General features: G+C 39.4%; 1 protein-coding gene across 1 annotated transcript in view; it reads left to right on the top strand.

The window, feature by feature from the left end:
• DAP (death associated protein) overlaps positions 1-15,628 on the top strand; it is a 54,018-nt gene extending 38,390 nt beyond the window's left edge. Inside the window, exons 2-3 of the mRNA XM_019471449.1 lie at positions 9,533-9,575; positions 12,761-15,628. Of these exons, the coding sequence (XP_019326994.1) occupies positions 9,533-9,575; positions 12,761-12,880 (163 nt within the window). The 3' untranslated portion in view covers positions 12,881-15,628. The remainder of the gene's footprint in view (positions 1-9,532; positions 9,576-12,760) is intronic.
• The last annotated feature ends 6,894 nt before the right edge of the window (positions 15,629-22,522 follow it).

Genomic DNA, 22,522 nt, shown 5'->3' with positions numbered 1-22,522 from the left:
TAGTAATATCTGATGTTGACCTTCTGGATTAAACCCTTAAGATAAACATGGAAGGAAGAAAACAGCCTGTTCTGATTGCATTCAGGTGACTGGATGTTTCGAGATGGAAAATGAAGATGCTGCCTTTCTGACCGCCACAGCTCAGCAGCAGGCGTAGTAATGGTAGTAGAGGAATGAAGTGGTTGCTTCCTCTCAGGTCAATGGAGGTCAGTTTCTCTGTGGAGAAATTAAATTTCTCCAAGTTCATTTAAACAAAGATGCACCCTTGTCTAAATCCATTTTAGAGAACTTTGTTCCTTGTCTTTTGTCACATTAAAAACCTAGCTGGGCTAAGTTGATTAGGGGTTAGGTGGTTTCTTACTATTAAAAGTAAACTGTTAAGTTGAACATATTTTTTAATTCTGTCTTCTGTTGCTCCTTTATGAGCTCTAAATACAAGATTGCATACTTAAAGAATGTTTTCTTTGTTTTCTATGTCTGAATTAAGAGGAATTCTAGGTTCCAGGATTTACTGGTCTCTTACTCCTATGACAAGATTTATGGCTTTAGAAATGCCACTTGCCAATGGAGAATAGGGAGAATTGTGTCGGTAACTTTGGCAGGGTTTGAACTAAAGCAAGTTCCTGGCCAATACAGCCAGCTCACACAGTCTTCAGCATGGGATCTGATACTGCCAGAATGTCTTCATGACCTTCCACAACACCCTTTATCGTGTAGTTTGGGGTACTAAGAAACGATATTGCAATTGCTCAAAGCAGTAGGAAAGTGAAAGGTGCACATCTACTGAATAGTTAATGGCTTGAGACATTGGAAAGCAAGATTCAGGTACGAACTCTAACAGGAGAGGTTGGGAAATTCTGGGCCACTGCTGTGTGTTTCTGAGACAAACAGATTCACCTGGGCAGGAGTGAGCAGATTTTTGCCTTCTCATTAGCTTCTACCTTCTGTGCACTGACATCGTGTATTCCTAGTACAATGTCATGCCATTTTTCCAGTTCCACTCCGTCTTTCATGTGTTGGGAGATGGAGGAGCTACAGCAGTGCTGCAACTGGCTGATGTGTCTCTCTAGCTGAGACACTGCAGTGCAGGCCCATGGTCATGATATTCTCGGAAGTGTGTTACTGTCATGGGAACATGCACGGGGATACACTTCAGCACTTGACTAATACATGGAAGACTTGGTCCTCTCTCCCCTTTCACCATGGCCTTTGCTGGCCATTTTGCAAATGCTTAAAGTCTACTCTACTTCATTCCTTATTTTAGAGTTTTCTTTGAGTTGTGTAACCATTTAAGTACTGCTTGCTTTATGTCAGTTTTCATAGCTCTCGTTTTTCCACAGTTAAGTGGCTACAGATATTTAGTGGGCTAATGCTGCCATTGCTGCCAGTGAGAAGTTTGTCATTGATGTTCACTAAGAGCTAATGTAGATCCTGCGATAACAGGGTTGAACCCTAATAAATGAACCAACAGTTGGAGAATTACGGGCTATTTCTAAATCCTCTGAGTCTATAGAAAAGGTGAAATACTTAAGTCTTCATTTTGCGATCAGAAGAAGGCATGAAAGAGAAATTTACTGTCTGATAGCAATGTCATGTACAACAATATAGATAAAGAGATGGTGGATATCTTTCTTAAATAATTTTCTTCTATGGCTAACACATGCACTAAAACCAAAGATGAATGAGAGGCTGCTGAGATTAATCAGGCCATATGCTGCAATACGTTGACAGTGAATGTAAGAACAATGAATGTCAATCAGTTGCTATTAAATATAATGGCCAGTGATTTACCACCTCATTAAAAGGTCAGGACACTTAATTTGCTTGTATGTGAATAGCAAAACAAATAGTTATTAAAATTTCCTGATAGTGCACCGAGTTCTTCCTTCAAGCACATTAATTTTGCCTGCATAGGAAGAGGAACAATTTAGCAGAGTGGAAGCTATCTCATGGGGTATACTGGGGCACAGACTGACACACAGGAACAAGAAAATTGTTTTCCAAAAGTAGTGTCTGTAGGTATGTGTATGAATTTGTGTGTGTGTGTATATACGTACTGCATTTCATCAAGACTTGGTGTCAAGGGGAAGTACTGCTTTTTACTTGTTTTAGTGTTTGCCACAGCACCTGGATTTCTTTGAGGTTGTTCCCTACTTACTGTACACGATACTTAGAGGTTCAACAGTGCCATCCTGTGGGTGATCATAAAGGTTTGAAAGCTATGGCAGATAAATAAATGACCTCAACAGGATAAATTATCATAGCATATCAGATACTGTATGTCCCCGTGCAATCAGCTACAGTATTTCCCTCTGGTAGTCAGTCAGACTAATTATTGCTTTTCTGTCCAGAAAATTAATAACCTAAATGTATTATAACCAATGAGAAAGTATTTCGGGCAAGCTGATGAGCAGTGTGCTTGTTAGTTTTACTCTGTTGCTGAGAAATGTGGTTTTAATCATCTCAGTGTGTTTTTAATCATCTTGGAATTTATTTTCACAGACAATGCCAAAATCAAAGGCAACTATGTAAATTCAAATAAGCAGCCCTATAAAGAAGTATCTGGACATCTTTAAAGAGGCATTAGTCTGAAACTAAGGCTAGTTAGCTTTCATGTTTCATAACCAGAAAATATGAATTCCCAAGCCACCTTGAAGATTAAGCTGGATGGTTTAAACAACTGGCCAAAATGCTTCTAATTCCAGAAAGATAAGAGCAGGATTAAAGTCTGAAGTTTTGTTGACTGAAGATGAAATTCTGCTCAGAATATTTGGAGAACTTTCTGTTTGTGGAATGAATATCATGCCAGGACAAGGTATAAAATAGCAGAACTTGCTTTAATTAGGGAACAGTCGGGGGATCGATGGGTAACTGCAGATCATACTATTTCATATATGTTTTCCATTTTGCTTACCTAAGCAACATGTTAACAAGAGTGAATGATATATTTATTTAGAAATGAGCAAGAGGAAATAAAGGGCAAGCTGCTCAGTAGAAGGTTCTGCTCACTTTTCAAGTCCCTGCTGTTTTGGGGTGCTGGAGGGGCAAGGTGTGTGCTGTCTGCGCGCTGCCTTTGCCCGGTGGTTCAGGGAGTTGGGCACAGCTCCGGGTTCTGCATAGGTGCTTCTTCAGTTCGCAGCCTATCGCGGGAATTTCTCCTTTGCTTTGCACAGCTAGAGGCCAACTATGAGTCGCAGTACATGCCACTGGATGATTTGATTAAAGGAAGGAAATACCAAATTACAAACTCCACCGTTACTCTTTGGTAGTTAAAAATTAGAACATGATTTGTGGTTCCGAAGTCTTTGAAAAACACGTCATGCTATTATTTATATATTTCATATGTCTGTTTGCCAGGCCCACTTAAGCAGCAAAAGGTGATTGCCAGTGATAAGACATATCATTAATTCCCACGAGTATGAAAAGACAAATATGAATCATTCCCCTTTAGAAGATTAGTTTAACGTAGCTTTAAAGTATTTAACATTTTTCTTCCTATTTTGACAAAAAAAATCTTCTAGCCTGACAAAAGCCTTGCATCTGTGTAGTTCTGTCTTTTTTAAAGTAGGCTAACCTCTTTTAGATATTGGCATATTGGGAATCGTGAGACTGTGCTTGTACCCTGTTTTACAGTATGTAGGTGAATTTTGGATGAATCAGATGTATTGGGAAAATAATCTCTTACGATGTTTAATTGAAGGCAGAAAGGGTAATGACAGATCAAAGTTTAACCTCTGCACAGAAGAGATTTCTTTGTAGTCCTGATCAGTTTAAGGATAACTTGAGCCCTGGAGCATCAGCATTCATAGAACTTTTACACATTTCTAATCTGACTGATATGAATGGGTTTGCGTCATATAAATATCTAATTCTGGTTTTGAATCTCACTAAACTCTTGATCTTGATGTTGCCTTATTTGCAGGAGGTTCTGCATTTAATTCTATGGTATCTTAAAGGTATCTGCTATTATTAGGTTCAAATGTATGTCTTCTACTTTATACTATAAAGTAGGTAAATGGGAACAATAGTCTTCACTCTTTTGTATACTGTATGCAAATAGTTCTTAGCTCTTTCCTCATATAGAAGGTTCTCTATGCTCTCTCAGCTGTTTTTACCATCTTTATTTCTGCTCTCGTTCTTTACTGTGTTCCTAGTGTTTTATGGTGTTCCTGGACTGAATAGAGTATTTTAAATGAGGTATACTGTGAGGTACTATTTTTACCATTGCTTTTTCTTATTCTTTATTTGTCTTAGCATGTTGTTTTGAGTTTTCTGATCACCAGTGAACATGGAGCACTAGCCTTCTACACTGTCTTACTGGCTGCAGTAAGACCCATTTCCCCTTTCAGGATCTTTTATAGTTCATGTGGAAAGGAATGATGCATATGCGTGGCTCTCTTTCCTGGTTAGTCAACTCTAAACGTAGGCTTTTGTTTTGGATCACGCTGTGAGCGATGCTCATAGTCCTTCCTCCAGATTGGATCTGCCATTCAACCTGCCACTGGAAACCGGCATCAGATTCAGATCCATCCCATCAGGTTACGGTGCGGTAGGCAATTCAGATGCTGCAAACAGGAGAGTGGCTGCAGGCATTCACCCCCTGCACAGCTGTGGGAACATGCTGCGCTCTTTTCTGCATTTGGGACCACTCTTAAACAGCTGTGAATCTGTGTAATCTATATATGTATACATACATAGCCTCTGCACGTGTGTGTGTGTGCCTACACTGCATACATAGATAGATAGTTAATAAGCTGTGAGCGATGCTCATAGTCCTTCCTCCAGATTGGATCTGCCATTCAACCTGCCACTGGAAACCGGCATCAGATTCAGATCCATCCCATCAGGTTACGGTGCGGTAGGCAATTCAGATGCTGCAAACAGGAGAGTGGCTGCAGGCATTCACCCCCTGCACAGCTGTGGGAACATGCTGCGCTCTTTTCTGCATTTGGGACCACTCTTAAACAGCTGTGAATCTGTGTAATCTATATATGTATACATACATAGCCTCTGCACGTGTGTGTGTGCCTACACTGCATACATAGATAGATATAGTTAATAACTATAAAATTCCCTGTTAACTTAGAAAACTAATTTATTCAGTTTCTCTATTCTAAATGGAGTTGGATAAATACTCATCTGCCCTATGTACGTTCTGTGGCCTGTAGGAGATTTCACAGTAATTCCAATGTCACTGTGTTTCTCTTTACAGTATGTCTGTCAGACTTCAGTTCAACTAATCCCTCTAAGGTGAAGGCATAAGATTTTAGTATTATTACTGCCTCATTTCATCCAGTTAATGATCTTTCCAAGTATTCCATCTTCTTTGTGATTTACTTGCGATGTCAGATAAAGATCTTATTTAAGCTAAGTATTATGAAATAATAGAAATCTTTATTTTATTTGAATACAATCAGGATAAATGAATCCAGTAGAGAGTCTGATGTTAAACAGGTGCAGTTCTTAGCAGCATCGCACATGTAAAATCAGGGTAAGTTCTTTGAACACTCAGATCTTAACAGATGTGTTTTTTTTTTCCTCCATATGTTATAATAAAATAAGGATTTGCTCTGAAAGTATTGACACACACTCTAAGCAGTCTTGGCAAACACGCCGTTGTATTCCTTACACAATATCGGCTGTGGCTATTATTTAACTTTAAATAAATGTGTGCGTTAAGAAGCTGTAAAGCACATATGTGTATAAACAAAGTCAGTTTTTGTCAGAAAGTAGTATTTTTTTGCTTTCTTGTTTACTGACGCCTAGACAAAGGAATGCTGCATCTTCAAAACAACATCTGTCAAACCAATTTTCATCAGATTAAGTATATCCTCAAAGCAACCATCACAGCTTACAAAATACTAGAAATGTAGGTTGTACTTTGCATAAAACACCAATAGGATTTAAAGCACTTGAAAGTGTTTTACAAATGTAGCGATGATAGCCTATGCCTATTCTCCATTTTTGTTTCTATTTTCGGTAGGTTCTTGGGAAAGATAATGAGTGCTGTTGCAACACTGCAATCCCAGTAGATGTCCCAGAGTGCAATTACGGAGTTATGGTCCTGGCAGCTAATCTGGGTCTGCAAAAGCCGATAGTCTGGCAGTAGAAATTGAATTTATTGCGAAGAAGTTCATCTGTAGAAAGATTTCATTAAGAATGAAATTAAAGCGTGAATCAGTGGCTGATTATCCAGGCCTTTCTCTGATCCTGAATTCTTCATTAGTATAGTTGTGTGATTATACATGCTCTGGCCTGGTTCTGGTTCTATAGATCATCAAAGATAACTGATAATACTAAATTTTTAAAGATCTTTTCCGGGACAATGTAATCTAGTAAAAATGGAGGGAAAGCCAGCGTCTTTAACATAGAACATAAATACACACTCAGTCATTCACGTTTCTGGCCAGCTTTTTGTCTTTTTCCGTGCTAGGGAATAATTAATGCATGAAAATGAGCTTCCTAATAGGTTGGTGTGTCTTCCATAGGAGCATTTCATTTCAATGCTTCCATTACAAAGCATTTTGCCTTTGTAATCAGTTAAGTAGAGAGGTGAAGCCTCATTACAGTGTGCGCCCGCAGCCGAATGTGGGAACTCAGGTCAGCCAAAAATGAACACCGGCACTTCTGTAGAAGATCTTTGTGGGTGGAGAGTAGAGGTGCTCAAGCTGGAAGCCACGTCAGTGTTCCCATTAATTCTTCTGTTTAGAAGCTGGAAATCTAGCATAACACAAGAAGAGTCCAATCAAAAAGCTGTGGAGAGGACGAACAAGGGTGAAAGTTGAGGACAAATCTGTTCCAGCTGCACCTGGATGTAGATACATTTTTACAACTCTGGTTTCCCATTAGATTGTTCCCTGTGTGTCAGTGAATTGCCCTGTGGTATCCTAAAATGTTCCACATTAACCTTAGGTGAGTTAGTATGAGGTGTTTTGGTGCCTACCATGCACCCGCGGGATAATCCTAATTAGTGTCCTGTTCCTAAGACAGTGCAACTGAAGACAGTCCCAGAACCCATTGCATACAGACAAGGCTAAATATGTTATTTCATGATAGAGTTCAAGATAAATGCTTTATATCTGAAGGATATAGTTTTTACCAGGAAAATGGTATTGCTGATTTTTGTCTTCTTTATAAAGATATGCTAGCTAATTCTGCAATACTGCCTGCGGTACTACCTGAAACATGAAACTCAGGCTGGATTTTTAGCTTAACTGATTCTGAAAGTGATTCTTACAGGATCTTCAGCCTAATTCCTTAAGCAAAAGAACATACAACTAAGTAAAACTAAGTATGAAAATGTACCAAATATTCTAACTTTATCCAGCTTTATTGCATAGCCAGGGAACTTGGCACTTGCAAGCTCAGGTCCTTTGAATATTAATAGCATGACGTTTTGAACAGGAGACCAGGGTTTCTGAGACGACTTTTACGATTTGCAGCGGGAAAAGCTGTGTTTGAAACAGCCATTATGCTAGAGACTCCTTCCGGTTGTCATTTTTGGCCAAAACCATGGAGCATTTAACTTGTTTTTAAAGCAAGAAGTATGGAACAGACAGCAGATAATACAGTCTGGTGGTAGACGGACAAGCCGTAGCACGTTCAGCAAATATAGGCTCTTTTTGGGAAATGTTGATTTGAATTTCATGCATCATCCAAGCATAGTGAACACTGAAAGGTCATAGTAAGAATATAAGGAAAAAATCCATCTGATTTGAATTTCTCACTATCCAATATTGCTAATAATACAATGTCAAACAAATAACTGTTTCTCTGAGTGTAACTAAAGCCAGATTCCATGTATAGTTGAAGAATAACTTGCCACACATTTTTTTTTTCCATTTACTGTTCATTTCCTTTATAATGTCATGGTGTTATTTTATGAATGGTACCTTGAGCCACCGCAGTATGTCTGTGTTTTCTCAGTCAGAGTTATTTCTTTGAGTTTGTTACTCAGCTTCCAGGAAATCTCATGCAGACTAACATACTAATTGGCTCAGTACAATTAGGATAAAATGAAAGTGTTTTCCTATTGATCTTTGCTTCTTATCAGAAAATTAGATTGAAGAAGTCTAATACAGCATCAAAATATTCTTTCTCATTGCAGGAAATATCACTGGTACTCTTAAATGGAGGTATTTTAGAGCAGAACTTCCTTCCATTCTCCTTTTTTCTAATCCTGTCTTTCTGACTTTTAAAAAATTTCTCGAAGGGATGATGAGTCTTGTTAAATAATGAGGGTGTTCAGAGACTGTGTAGCAATACTGTGACTTAAACAGGGCTCAGGCAATATTTATGAGACCATTATATCACGGTCTAATACTGTGCTGCTTGTTACCTTAACTTCACGTAACATCATATTAATAAATCTTTACAAGCTGCGTAGTTGTAAAGTGCATCTTAATAATCAGTATCATTCCTCTAAAAAAATCATTTGATTTGTGTTTGCTTTGTGTTGTTCCAACCTTGTCAGCCATAACATCACAGGGTAGGGACCCTTCTCATGGTCCAATTAATGAACCACCTGCTCTGAGTCCTTGATTATGGACATGCTCAGAGGGAGGCACAACTTGACCTCCACACCCTCCTTCCCTTTGCAATGCCTCAGGTTACATGGTTTTCTTACAGAAGTATTACCTCCATTGTGGAGATCTTCTGGAGCTCCTGGTCTCAATCCTTCTGCAGACTCGATGCAGATGTATAGTTTTACTTGCCCAGGAGACCACTGAAGTTGCTGAGTGTTTATAATTTAGACGCTGTGGCAGTGCCCACCACCAGAGGTTAACTGTTAGACGTGGCTGCGCTTTGGCCTCCATGTAGAGGTGGTCAGTTCAATAGATCGGTGGCCCAGGGAAACTGATCCCTTATGCTGACCAAGCTTCAGAGTTGAACTCTACCTGTGGAGAGTCTGTTCCGATTGGCATGGATGGAGGTCTGCAAATGAAAAAGCAGGGCAGAGTTTGCTTTATGTTTTTTAAGATTTGTTTTATTGCAGACATGATTCTCCTTCTATGTACCAGAGTAGATAAATATCTGCTTGAAAATCTATCATTTAAAGTGTTGTTTTTTCTGATGCTCAGTCCATTTGATTGACAGATATAAACTTGAATTTTATTTTATTCTCCATCACAGCAGTAAGTTTAGTCCAACTACAGTTTTCATTGCTGCAATACAAATATACTAAGCCTCAAGTACTGCTGGCAGCTTATATAGAAAATTTGAGGATTAAGAAACCAATGCAAACAAACAAAGACTCTCAGCTTTAAGTAGGAAACAGAGTGTTGTTGGACTAGCCTTTTACTGCTGCAGCAATTAATGTGAAGTAATAGCAGCCAAAACCTACAGGTCTGTTCTTGGTTGCAATAAGTACTAATAAGGCAATAGTAATTTGAAGAGGAAATTTGTCTTGTCTGTTTGAAACATTCATTAATTGCCAAAAATGCCACTTTTTTTTTTGCATTGTATGTGTGATGTACTTTTCATTTTTACCTTCTAAATAATTTGTACAAATAATCCCTCTTATTTTTTTCAGCCCACCTAAACCAACGGTGTTCATCTCTGGTGTCATTGCTAGGGTAAGATTACCATTAAATTTCTTTCAATTGTAGAAAAATGATTGTAGGCTTTTCAGAATTATCACTGATCAGAGCAAAATTAATCTTTTTCATTCCCCTTTTTTATGAGAAGAGGCTTTATGTTTTGTATATTTAAGTCCCTTTGAAATTGAAATTTTGGTTTTGTGTGAAATAGAAATTATTTATTGAAATTACTTCCGCCGTTTTACTTTGAATTTTAGCACTTTAAGTTTATTGGATCTTCTTTTCATATCTAAGCTAGATATTACTGCATTCATTTTCTTTGAAAGCGGTTGCATGTAAGTCTGCTGCTATAGCTTGATCTGTGATGAGGAGCGACAGTCCTGCCTGTAAGGATGCGTGTTTGAAGATACATGTTTCAGCTGCCATATGTGCCTTGAGGTACTTGGGATTCAAGGCGTTATTCCCTGGATTTTAACAGCAGGCAGGACCTGGAAATCCATAAGCTAAATCATTAGTATTAACTAGCCGTTAATCGTGTGATCAGTAATTCATGCCTTGTGTGTTGTGACAGGGTTTTTATTGTGGCTTTACATGATGGGTACCTTTACCATGATGGCCTTACGTCACTGGGGTGTGCAATGGGGTGGTTTACCTGTAAGATGCTGTGGTTCTATCAGATCACGTAGGTGGACAGAGTAAGCTGATGCAAGTTTCCCCAGCCCATAGGGGTAGTAGATAGGCACTGCTGTATTTCCTGGACCTCCATCTGCACCAAGGTGGCTACCTATTTAGGCATTTAGATGCCTAATTACTTCTAACTAATTATTGCATTAATGTTTAGTAATTCTGATAGCACTTCAGCAATTGTAGGGTAGTGATATTTTTATGAGTGACGTAGGAAATCTCAGACATGAAAAACACAAGCCCCCAGTTTAGTAGGCATGCAAAAGATTCAAAATGGAAAGAAACTATTTTCTTGATTTTGTAACTCAGCTCTTCTTTAACTAATGAATTACTTGATAGGGTACTATACTTATCCTCAGTAAGCTGTCAGCTGCAGGTTTATTTATTAATGTATGAAGAGCAAAATTGTTCTATGATTTTCTGAGACTTTATAGCTCCCAAACGTGTATCAAAATTTCCTCTCTATGTGATAAACAAAACCTAGCAATGCTTTTTTTGAACCCAGAGTAATTTTTCAATTATATTTTCACGTTTCCTGATAGTTCTCATCAGTGTCAAGTGGAGGTGTATACACTGTGACCTGTCCTGTTTAACGTCTTTATCAGACAGCAGGCTCCTCATCAGGTTTGTGTATGGCACCAAATTGAGAGGAACAGTTCGTAAGTTTGAGGGCAGGGCTGCTACTCGGAGGGACCTGGACAGGCTGGAAGAATGGCAGGCAGCAGCTGGACACAAGCCAGCCACATGCAGGACAGCAAGAAGGCCAGCGGTATCCTCGGCTGCATTAACAGGAAAGTAGCTGGTAGATCAAAGGAAGGGATTATCCCCCTCTGCTCAGCATGCTTTAGACCACATATGGAATAGTTCATCCAGTTTTGGACACCCCAGTGTATGAAAGGTATTGATAAACCAGAACGAGTTCACTGGAGGGCCACCAAGGTGGTCAGGGGCTGGAGCACATGCCCTGGGAGGAGAGGCTGAGGGAACAGGCCTTGTTTAGCATGGAAAAGAGATGGTTTCGGGAGGACCTAACAACAGCCTTCCCACATCTACAAGGAAGTTATCAAGAAGATGGAGCCAGGCTATTCAGAGTGGTGTGTGGTAGGCAGACAAGAGACAACAGACATAAACTGAAATGGAAGGGCCTGACTAGACATAAAAAAATAAACTTTCACTGTGAGGACATTCAGGCAGTGGAGCAGGTTGCCTGGAGGGGCTATTCAATCTGTGTCATTAGAGGTTTTCAAGACCAGACTGGACAAAAACCTTGAGTAAGTTGGTCTCAAGCTCTGCTTTGAGCAGGAGGTTGGGCTAGAGACATCCTGAGGTCCCTTCCAACCTGAATTATTCTACAGTATTTTGATTTGAAGATAGGCATTTCCTGCTAACACTTACAGACTGACTCTGTCATCTGTTCAACTGTTACAGTACCCACAAGTCATAGAAGAGCTGCATTCACATCACCCGTTTGAGAGAACAAGGTGTGAGGGGTCAGAGACGTGTGGAAAAGGCAAACAGCAGCATCAGGGGGAAAGAAGGTAGAAAATGTCAACTCCGAGGAGATCTTTGAAAACTGGAAGCAACTTGGAGTAGAGAAAAAAGTGAAAAAATGTAAAAAGTTAACCTAGTGATCAAAATAAAAAAGTTATGTCAGAACAGAAGGGAAGAATTTGGAGTAGATTGAAATGGGGTCAGGTGTGAAACAGGCCATCAGAGATGTCAGCTTTGAACAAAATACCTCTGTGTAAAGTTGTCACCTCGTGAGCCGATGGAATACAGGGAGTTTCTGGCTTGTGGTATGTTTGTCCCAGTTTCTGAAGAGGGAAGTTGTGGTGCTATTCTCTTCCCCCTGTCACTGAGCACTGGTAGTAGTTGTTTCCCATTGCTTTTTGAAAACCTCATGGGACAGACCCTAGAAACGACAGTTGTAAATAGGTGGCGTAAGGGTTAAGCCTAAACTGAGCCTGCCCAACAGCAGCACGTGAGAACTAACAATAGCAGACCTGGCTAAAAGAACATGTTAAACTTAAAAGCCAGCCACCCCTAAGATTTGAGTCAAGAGTAGTTTTAGATCCTACCTTTCTTCCCACAGAACTGGCATTCCTGCAGTAGGTTTCCTTGTGCAGGTAGTTTTTCACGCTGCCTTACCTTGTTTATGAAATAGTCTCCTCTTTCTGATTGCTCTATGAAAATCAAATAGGTCAAGGAGATCTGACCGTACAGAGCCAGTGAAAGTGGCATAGCATGAGGAGCCATTAAGCACTGGAGATAGGAAATGTATTTTTTTTCCCTTGGGTCACTTTAAGATACTGCGTTCTTGGATGGTGTGTGTAATTGGAAGAAGTGAAACTTGCATAAGTGAAATTTTGAAGTTGGCTAAAAGAATGGCAAGACAGGACGTGTACAGGGGAACTTCAGAGTAACATGCAACACTGTTTTCCATCTGCTCTTCACATTTTTAAAAACTTACATCCACTTGAACTGGAAAGTATGCTTTTAAGATTTCTTAAGTTTTTCCTGGTGTGTTCTTTGAACAGGGTGATAAGGACTTCCCTCCAGCTGCAGCTCAGGTGGCTCATCAGAAACCACATCCTTCTGTGGAAAAGTTTCCTCACCCGCAACATGTCAAACAGCACATCCACCAGCCTCGCAAGTGAGCTCTCCATCAAAATCTCAGCCAAACTGCCGTCAGTGAATAAGTTTTCGAGAGAAGACGAAAACCGTTTAGGGTTCACACTGTCAAATTAGTAAAATTTACCTCTAAAATAATACGCTGTTTCTTCTACTTTAATTCCTAAGGGTTAATAAGAACGAAGACATTGTTCAGTTGTTATCTCGGATAGAAATTCTCTATTAAGTATTTGCTGATCAAGGGTGTTTTTTTAAATAAGATTTCCTTATTGCCAAGATAAAACTTTAGTATGTATAATATGATTAATGAGCTTAAAACTTGTACTTTTAGTTGTGGCATCGCAATAGCAGATAGTTAATGTAGTTTTTATGCTAAGCCAGTAAGGAAGAATAGCCCTTTTGTACTGGTACCTTTACTATCTGGAGGGAGTTTATTGTGTGTGTTGAGACAGAAAGCGGTGGTTGTCTTGTGACGTAGAACCCTTGCAGTCCTCAGTATCCTACGGTGTTACACCCCAGTAGCTGTGCCCTCTGATTTCAACTAGTGAGATGATAAAAGGACCCAAAAACATTCTCAAGTGGGCAGAAATCCAGCTGGACCTTCTTTACACCCCTTTGCACTTGCACAGTCTTGCTGAGGTTCTTCCGTTTGGAGGTCTGTGGGTATGGAGAGGGGAGAGAAATCAGTTAGAAGAATACTGCTGCTGTAGGCAACTGATTTGTGACCTCATGGGTCTCACTGGGGGGCTGTATTTTTATGAGGTGATGATTTCTCAATTCCAATAGCAAGCTGAAGGAGCTCAGGACCCTCCAGAATCAAACTTAAAATAAACTGGTGCAAAATCTGTTTTCTTTTTTTAACTTACAGTTTGAGATCACTGTTTGAAATTAAGAGATACCATTAGTAAATGTGTTTAACTGTATGACCCAGCCTCTGTTGCACATCATATTTTTTCCTAGTCTTCTTATTGTGAATAAGGACAGTAGTGATATGAGGGAATAAAAAAGTTACTTTTCAAATAGAGCAATCAGATTAGTTTTGGCCACATAATTAAATCTTTTGATTGCACAGTTCAAAATCACTTAGCTCTATCATTTTCCTTCTGCAACTCATCTCTGTAAAACCCAGGAAAATAATTTTTTTTAAACATTCGACCTACATTTTTAAAGTGTACTTCTGTTTTTAACTTAGTATAAATACAGTACAGCTTTTAGTACCCTCTAGGTTTATAAAACTTCTAATAACGTCAAAAAAGTGGGTACTGGAGCTAGTGCTGCAAACATTCACCTAGCAAATCAGAGATAAGTTTGGGGTCATTTGGGGCTTTACTAGTTCATTGATGTTTAAAATCAAATAGTATAGAAAAACCAGTGAGGAGAGTCTTAAAAATACCATTTTTTAAAATTTCTCCAGATTAAATAATTATTCCTTGAGTAGCTGTTTTAAAACAACAACAACAACAAAATCATGTGAAATACGGCCCATTCAAGTGGAATAACTCACTTCATGTGGGTGAAAGGGACCTGTCATTTCCGTCTCTTCATAGGCTTGAAATGGAAATGATGTTTTGCAAAGGGTATGCATGGATATATTTATTCTACACCCAAGCAAAGATGTACAATCTGTATATGCAGTCCTTATTTTCAGTTTAATTACATAACCGTACTTGCCTTAAGGAATAAGCATTGTTTATAAGAATTTTTCTGTATTGGAATATGCATTATTTTTAAAATACACTTTCTGCTTCTGATGTCGGTACATCTGCGGCCTTGTTCGTAGCCACTCATGAGCGTACAAGTGATTCACACGAGTAACTCATTCATAAGGGTAGCATTGTTGAGCCTCGTGGAATATCTGCATGAGGTAATTTGCTGGCAGGAATGTTTGCAGATTCAGGACAGAAAGTGCTGGCATCTCGTTGATGGTGCAGCCAGTAGCTGTCAGTCTGCTGCATCAGCGATGAAGCAGATCATCACAGTTGCTTGGTACTGGTAGCTGCTGGCTTGAGAGTGAGCTGGATAATCTTGTGCCTATATCTGAAGTAGTGTCTAGACTCTAACTGTGGTCAATGGTGATGTAGTCAAGACAGTCGGTAGAGTTTAGGTATGGCGTCTTTGACCAAATGGAAGTGTCTTTCAAGATGAGCTGGATCACTCTGGACTCCATTGACTGCAGTGGAAAACCAAACGTACCTCAGTGTAGAAGCACATGATTAGGCGGGGCTGGGTACCTCTATTCTGTGTCTAGTAATAGCTGGTAGAAATGCATTTTTCTATCTTCTGAAAGAAATACTACATTTCCATTCTAATACTAAAAGTTAGGAACATGGATGCTTTTGAATTACGAACTGCTGCTCCTGGTTGCTAATGCAATATATACAGCATATATAGACAATACTTGAATTTTGTCTTTGATTACTTAGCTGGACATGTAAGTTTGTACAATGGAGTATGACTCTCAAGATAGCTTTAGCAGCTTTTAGAGTGCAGGAATTCCTATATGGTTAGAAAATATCTCTGTATGAAAGCATATTATATGTTGTTGGGAGGTATCCGTGTTTATACATAGGTGTCCTTACCAAAGCAACCTTATGTTGCCCAAAATAAAGGATCGTAACCGGTGATCTGGATTGCCTGGTTGTTGATACTTTTACAATACGTTACAATAACATACAAGCACAGGAGATGTTCAGATGTTACCTTGAAATGATTGCAAAAGAAATTTTCTGTAACTGTCGTGTGGCAATAATGCAACAATAAAGCATGAAGTTGTATATTGGGCTCTTTTTTCTGTATGTACAATGTAAATCAGCAGGGTGCGGTTTTGTGGGGTTTATTACTTTATTACAGAATGCTGCACGTCTAATCAACATTTTATAGATAGTGAAATTTATTAGGAAGTTTTATGACACAGTGGTTGAGCTGTTTTGGATAGTCCAGTCTTGTTTAAAATAAAAACTAGATGCTACCAGCTAGAATGGGAGTAGCTGTTTTCCGCTACGAAGTTGGAGATCCTCACTCAATCTTTGTGAAGCTATAGAATCTAAGCCTGGTAATAAATCAGTATGGTAAAGGAAGTGAAATTTAACATTTTCCATTGCTTTTCAAGTTCTAATCTTCTTTCAGAAAAAGAAAGTATTGTAATTGGAAGAAGTGGCAAGCTTCTCATAAAACTGCAGTTAACATTACATAGTGCATGTCATAACACAAGTGATTCACGAAAGAGTTTGGAGAAATGGCCACAGTGTTTCTGGAAGCTTTCTGATACTTCAGGCATCCTATATTTAGTATATGTGTAGTGTGTATATAACACAACAAATATGTGTGATACAGTGCAGATATGATAGATTTACTGCCCTGGGACTATTGCAATGTTACATCCTTAGACTCTGCACTCACATAATGTTGTGCTACATTATCCAAAGAATGTCTTCTTTCATTAAAATTTGGGGAGAATACACGTGCATGACGTCTGGCATGCTGCTGAGTTGTCCATAATTATTCCAAGTTCCATGGCCCTGCTATCAGCAGTATTGCAAATGTTATTAGAAATTATTTACTTCTGGTTTCAATGCTATGGTTTACCCTTTTGTCATCGGATGTCTTGAAACATAAGTCTTGTACTTTTATCTGTGGTAGTATGATCATCACATGCTCCTGGCTGTTCAATGAAAATATTCACAGCAATCTGTTTCATACAAAGGTGAAGGGGATGGATTGGACATACGTTTTTGTTCCTTTGGAATAACTTTATTCTGAATACTCACCATCTTCACGGAGGAGGGAGGTGTGGGTTTTATAAACCACTTCTCATGTCCCCTTCAGATTTGGGGATACCAAGTTTAAAATGAGATTTATAGGCCAATGCCTTTAGCTATAGGATTAAGATAGGTTAACTGCATTTTAGAAAATGTGGAGATGTCAGTAAGGGAACAGTTAATTTTACAGCAGGAAGAGATGTTGCTGGTCAGATGCTGCAGTGATGTAAAGAATTAAGAATTCAACTGGTTTAGTTGAATTTCTTGGCACACAAACCTCCTCCCTCACAAGATAAAGACAATTAAATATAACTAGTTACAGCTAACATTATCTGCTGTGTCAGTAAAAGAGGAATCCAAATCATAGTGACTGGAGGAGCCTCGATGAGAAGTAACTGAGTCAAGTCTACAGCAGTAAATCTTCATCAGACTTCTTCAACAGGTGGGTAAAATAAATCTGCATTGTAGCTGTAGCCTTTGGTAAGTGCTCTACATGATTGTATGATGTGTAATTAGTAAAGGTAATTACTAAGTACCTGATTTGCTTTCCTAAAGAATTCTTTTTTTCCTCAAAATTTCTCTATCACACCTCTGGCGTGCACACATTTTTCTTAGGAAGGTGGAGGTTTGTATTTTGCTTCTTGCTGTGTTCTTGGGTCTCCTTCAAGAACGTGTATTTATTGGGTTTCCTCATCCCCCATCAGAGAAGAGACTGCATCTAGTGTGTACTATTTTTTGAGTCTTTTCATAAAATGGTAGCGCTAGTATTTCGATAGGAAGCCTGAGAGGAGGGGTGGAATGGGTTGTATTTGACGAAGCACTCCATGAACAAAGAAGTCAGTTCTGTTGCAAAGACTGTTTCCCTTCGTTTCAGGATGCTGATCAGAGGTGAGAACAAGAATATAATACCATTTTCTGAGAATATAATTTATTACTGCTTGGAGCTGATGGGCATGCATGGATGCTGATGATTTTTTGCAAAACACACTCCCAACGCTGCCAGGGACAAAACTGAAACACAGATACTAAAGCTATTGCAAGCATAGATCTTGCAAGTGACCTTGAAAGAAGCCCTGTAATATAATTTCTGCTGCCCAGCTTGCGTTAGAGATGTTTTTAGAAAAGTCGAGTGGCTGGTGTTCTGTAGGTCACTCGTGGCTTTAGAAAAAGAAAAGCATTTGTAATCCACAGTGATTTTAAGGATTATAAAAATTGTTTAGCTGTTAACAAGCTGTGAGCTCTCTACAGCCAGCAGTAAGGACGTGTATTACCTTTGGTGTATTCTCACAATGTTGTGACTAAATCTGGTTCAGCAAAATGTTTTTTATGCTTCTTTCTGGCTGACAAACAAGTGGCAGGTTATGAAGGTATGTAAAATAACTTCTTACAAGCTGTTTTTGGTAGGTTGTCTCGGGTGTCAATGGATGTCCAATACCATGTTAAGAAGGATAATGACATTGCTTTCTTACGTACGGAGGAGCAAGTGCACTGGAGAGCGCAGCAACTAACCTGGCTTCCCTCTTAAACCAGAAGTGTCTCTTGAAATACAGAACAGGGGATTTAGTTAAAATGAAAAGCAAAAGTTAGCTACTAATCTCTGCATGCTGCCACCGGCTGAAATAACTAGTATCTCATCGTGTTTCAGACATGACTGAAACCACAGATATGTTCAATGCCTTTTTGAGTAAAATTGCACCAGTGTGCTGTGTTTGGGTGTGAAGGAAGACAGGCATCAGTTTTCTCCTTGTTTTACACTTACTTGTGAATCTACTGTATTTATCTGAAAACTTTGCTTAGTATTTTAAAAAAAAGCCTTATTTCTAAAGTCAGGTACACCTAATCTTAGGCTTCATTTCATTTTTCAAATGATGTCTCACTCTGCAGTGAGGGTTAACCTTCCACTTGTTTGAGTTCTGCTGACCTCATGGTTCATTTCTTTAAAAAGCTGTTCTAATCCGTGATTATTTCTGTGAATTCAGAGCAGATTTTCACAAACAGGAGCCATGGACAGCAGGTTCCTGCTAAAAGACTCCTAATGCTGATTGGGGTCAAGGAGTAAAGGGAGAGCCCACAGAAGTGTTTCACAAGGTGGGTGGGTGGGTGATATAAAACAGCGGGCAGCCTTCACCTGCCAGGGAAGGCCCAGGAGGTAGGGGACAGTGGCAGGGATAGTAGTCTTGAGCCAGCAGGACAGAGCAGACATATGGGCCTGGTCTTTTTCACCTCCTTCTGTTGTCCCTGGCATCTGATACTGGAGCATCGTAGAAGCACGGGCTGAGCGGACCTCTGGCTCTCAACTCCAAGCAGGTCTGTCCCCAGCGGCAGGGTGGATCAGCGGGGTTTGTAACACGGTAGGGGGGAACTTCGAGGAAGCTAAAGGTCTTGTAGCTTTCTCTCTTGAAGACCAGCAGACTGGGGCACGTGCTGGTGGAATGTTGTGCACTTCATTTTATTTTTTGGTGTATTTAAATCTGCAATGAACAGGATCTGTGACTAAAGGAGTAAATCCTCAAGTATTAAAACTAGACTAGTAAGTGGATCAGCACAAAAGTGGATTCAGTTGTACTCTTTAAAACTGTTGTTAGAAGATGATGAGAGAAAAGAAACTGAGCTATCATCTCGTTTCAGAACTGGATACTGACTGTTTCTTATGCTGCTCAGTGACCTCAATTTCCACTGCCTAATTATATACTGAAAGTACAATTCATTGATTTGTAAATCTACATGTCCTTGAATCTTTTTGCATGGGAGAGACCTTTGGATGAGGAAAATCTGCAAATGCAAACATATTTTAACAAACTTCTGGTTCTTTTAACCTACAAGATATAGTATAAATATATATATAAATATATATATATATATAAAAAAAATATCTCTGCTGCAAAAGCCAGCGCTGGGTGTATGCACGTGGAGGATGTGGAGTTGAGACATATTCTAGTTGAACCAAGACCTAATTAATATTCTAGTGTGTGTGTACCTACAAAGAGAGAGAACAGTCAATTTTAGAATCTAAAATCTTTTTATTTTATTCATCTCAGAGGCATTAATCAATGTGAGATCAGATTCCTTGGAACGCACAGTTTGGGTAAACACCTTTCACATCCTTTTTGCAGGTAGCTTTTCACTGTGTGAAATCTGAGTTGCTAATAAAAAAACTACATTAGAAGCCGATTCCTTATCTAATTCCTACTCTCTGGATAAAAGATAATAGCAACTGCAAGAATTCTGTTTTAGGGTCTGATTTATCACCCAGAACAGAATAAACATTACCCCACTGCTGATGTGGCAATTGTGACAGCTGGAGGGGTCTGGAATGAAAGGCTGAAGCCCTAAATAAGCCTATCAATTGAGCTTATTATGAGGACATTTGTTAAACACACAGCCTCGCTTTTCACCGTGCCAAATAGCTCCTACAACGTACATGCTGGAACCTATACTTCATAGTACAAGAGCTCTACTTTGCATGCTAATAGCTGGTTCACCATTAGCCAATTGTTGCTAAGATAAATATTTATGGAAAGTAGAGAGCCTGATCTGACTGTTTATCATGACTCATAATAATCCCCTCTCCTAGGTTTGTATGTTTAGTTTGTTTACAGACACAGTTTTTGCCTGGCTGTCATTGTGCACAGCGTGTGTCACCCTCTGATGGTCGGTCCTTTGCAACAGGTATGACTTCAGTGGGCAGTGTTAAAAGGCAGAATCTATACCTTAAAAGGTATAGAAAATGTTACCAATGGCATCTAAGCAGATCTCTCCTGGGGGATTTAGGATTCCTTAGGATAGGAGATGTAGGTTCCTTTAAGGCAGGTTATTTTCCCCTCCCGTGCAGGCCACCGATCTTTCAGAGAGGATTTCTACTTTGTGTTTACAGAGTCCTGTTAACTTCAGTGATACTCTCCAAAGAATTAAGGTAACTTCAGATTTATTTTGTAGGACCGGAGTGTGAAACTAGACATTTTACATGAGATAGGGACCTCCAAATGTGTCTCTCCTCAAACACTGTAAGGCATATCAACCTGAAAAATGGTGGAGGAGAAGACTTGCAGGCAGATCCTTTGTTTTATGTGAGTTGTGTTTGTGGAGGTCTGCAGAGGAATGTCAGTGGTAGATGACTTTATGTCCCATCTTCAGTTCTGCGGCTTGCTGGCTACTAAGCCACTTTTTTAACATTGGTTTCTGGGCTTTTTGCTGACTCCCAAACATGTTGTAAAGCCCTGGCTTCAGGGAGTGAAATGAAAGTTGTCATGCAAAATATGACACCAGCCTGTCGTTGTGTAGGTCCCAGGATTTCAAAAATAGGGGACTGGAATTCAAGAGCACTCACTGGAAGAGGGAACACCTGTTTATGCAGTGCTCCTTGCTGGAATAGCAAGTTTAGAAGAAAAGATGGTATGAGTGAAAACCTGAGTTATTTTGAAAACAATTGAACAAAATGCTTCAGAGTAAATTAGCTTACTAGATAGGAAGGGAGAACAATCACTATTATAGCACACAGATGTACATCTTTACATATACATGTTGTATAATTCAGTATTACCTGATTTTAAGAACTAGGGGAAAATGTCCTAATTTTGCAATTCCTAATAAACGAGTGTCAGTATGTTTCAGCAGAAACAAACATAAGCCCTACCACAGCTATTCTTTGAGGAATGATATAAACTCCGTGTTAATTTACAAAAGCAGTCCCAGGGTTACTGCTCTGCAGTTTTTCCTTTACTTATGTGTTGCTTTGCCTATGACCAAACAAGACTGCAAAGCAATTGGAAGATAGCTGGTCAGCCTGGAGATACTATTGAAATGCTTTTAATAATCAGAATCAAGCAGGAACTTCACTCTTGTTTTACTTTCCTTTATATTCTGAAAATACAAATATTTCTGTGGCTGTTCATAAGGATCTGAGATTATAGAGTGAAAAGATTAAAGCATAGCGCTTCAAGAAGAAAAAATGTACCAATTACCCTGAGAAGCAATTCTAAATAGCATTAGTGACCTAGCACTGCTGCTCTGAAAGGTGTCTAAATAAAGATGGCACCTTTGTGCTCATTATGAGCCACTGCATTTTGATAGCTTATAATATGTACTCAAGGTAAAATGCTAGAGATGATGTAAATGGAGAATATTACTTTGATAGCATTATAGTTCTAATGGGTAATACAAGCTACAAGCAATGAATATGAGCCCTGTGTATTTTCAGCCATATTTGCTGGCATTAATAACAACAATACAGCTGAAGACTTTTTGCTTCCATCAGCTGTGCAGCAAAAGCTCTTCAAGTGTAAAAGGAGAGGAGAACTTGTTTTTACTCTGCAAACTTAACAGAAATGCTTCTTAAGAACAAATCTTCAATTCCAGTGCAGCTTGCTGACAGCATCTGCTGGAGTTGGCTGGGGCATCACTTCAATGTGATCAGTGTGGATTTGGGTGAGACTTTTTCTGGCTTCACAGCCTTTCTCATCAGCAACAACAGGGAGAAAAGAGAGAGGGAGTGAGAAAGATTCTCCAAAAACATCAACTAAGGGGTAGGAGGAGGGACTTAACTTGTAAGCAAAACCTGTTGGACCTGGCAGGTCCACAGGTTATACACAGGCAGCAGTGTATAACACGTAGGCCTGTCCTATCTGCTGGCATCTCGCTTCCAAGTGCTGCCACTCTCAAGGACAGGCTGTCATGCCATGCCATGACCTGGCTCCTGCGTGTACCTTGCAAACTCCCAGATTAAATTTGGTATAGCAGCTGGTATTGTTTGGTGGTGGGCTAGTGTCCTGGTTTCGGCAGGGATAGAGTTAATTTCCTTCCTAGTAGCTGGTACAGTGCTGGGTTTTGGATTTAGCATGAGAATAATGTTGGTAACACACCGATGTTTTAGTTGTTGCTAAGCAGTGCTTACACTAGTCAAGGACTTTTCAG

Source organism: Aptenodytes forsteri, unplaced genomic scaffold (assembly GCF_000699145.1).
Source record: "Aptenodytes forsteri isolate BGI_AS27 unplaced genomic scaffold, ASM69914v1 Scaffold322, whole genome shotgun sequence".
Lineage (NCBI taxonomy): Eukaryota > Metazoa > Chordata > Aves > Sphenisciformes > Spheniscidae > Aptenodytes > Aptenodytes forsteri.
Note: the sequence above shows the minus strand (reverse complement) of the source record. Positions and strands in the feature narration are given on the sequence as shown.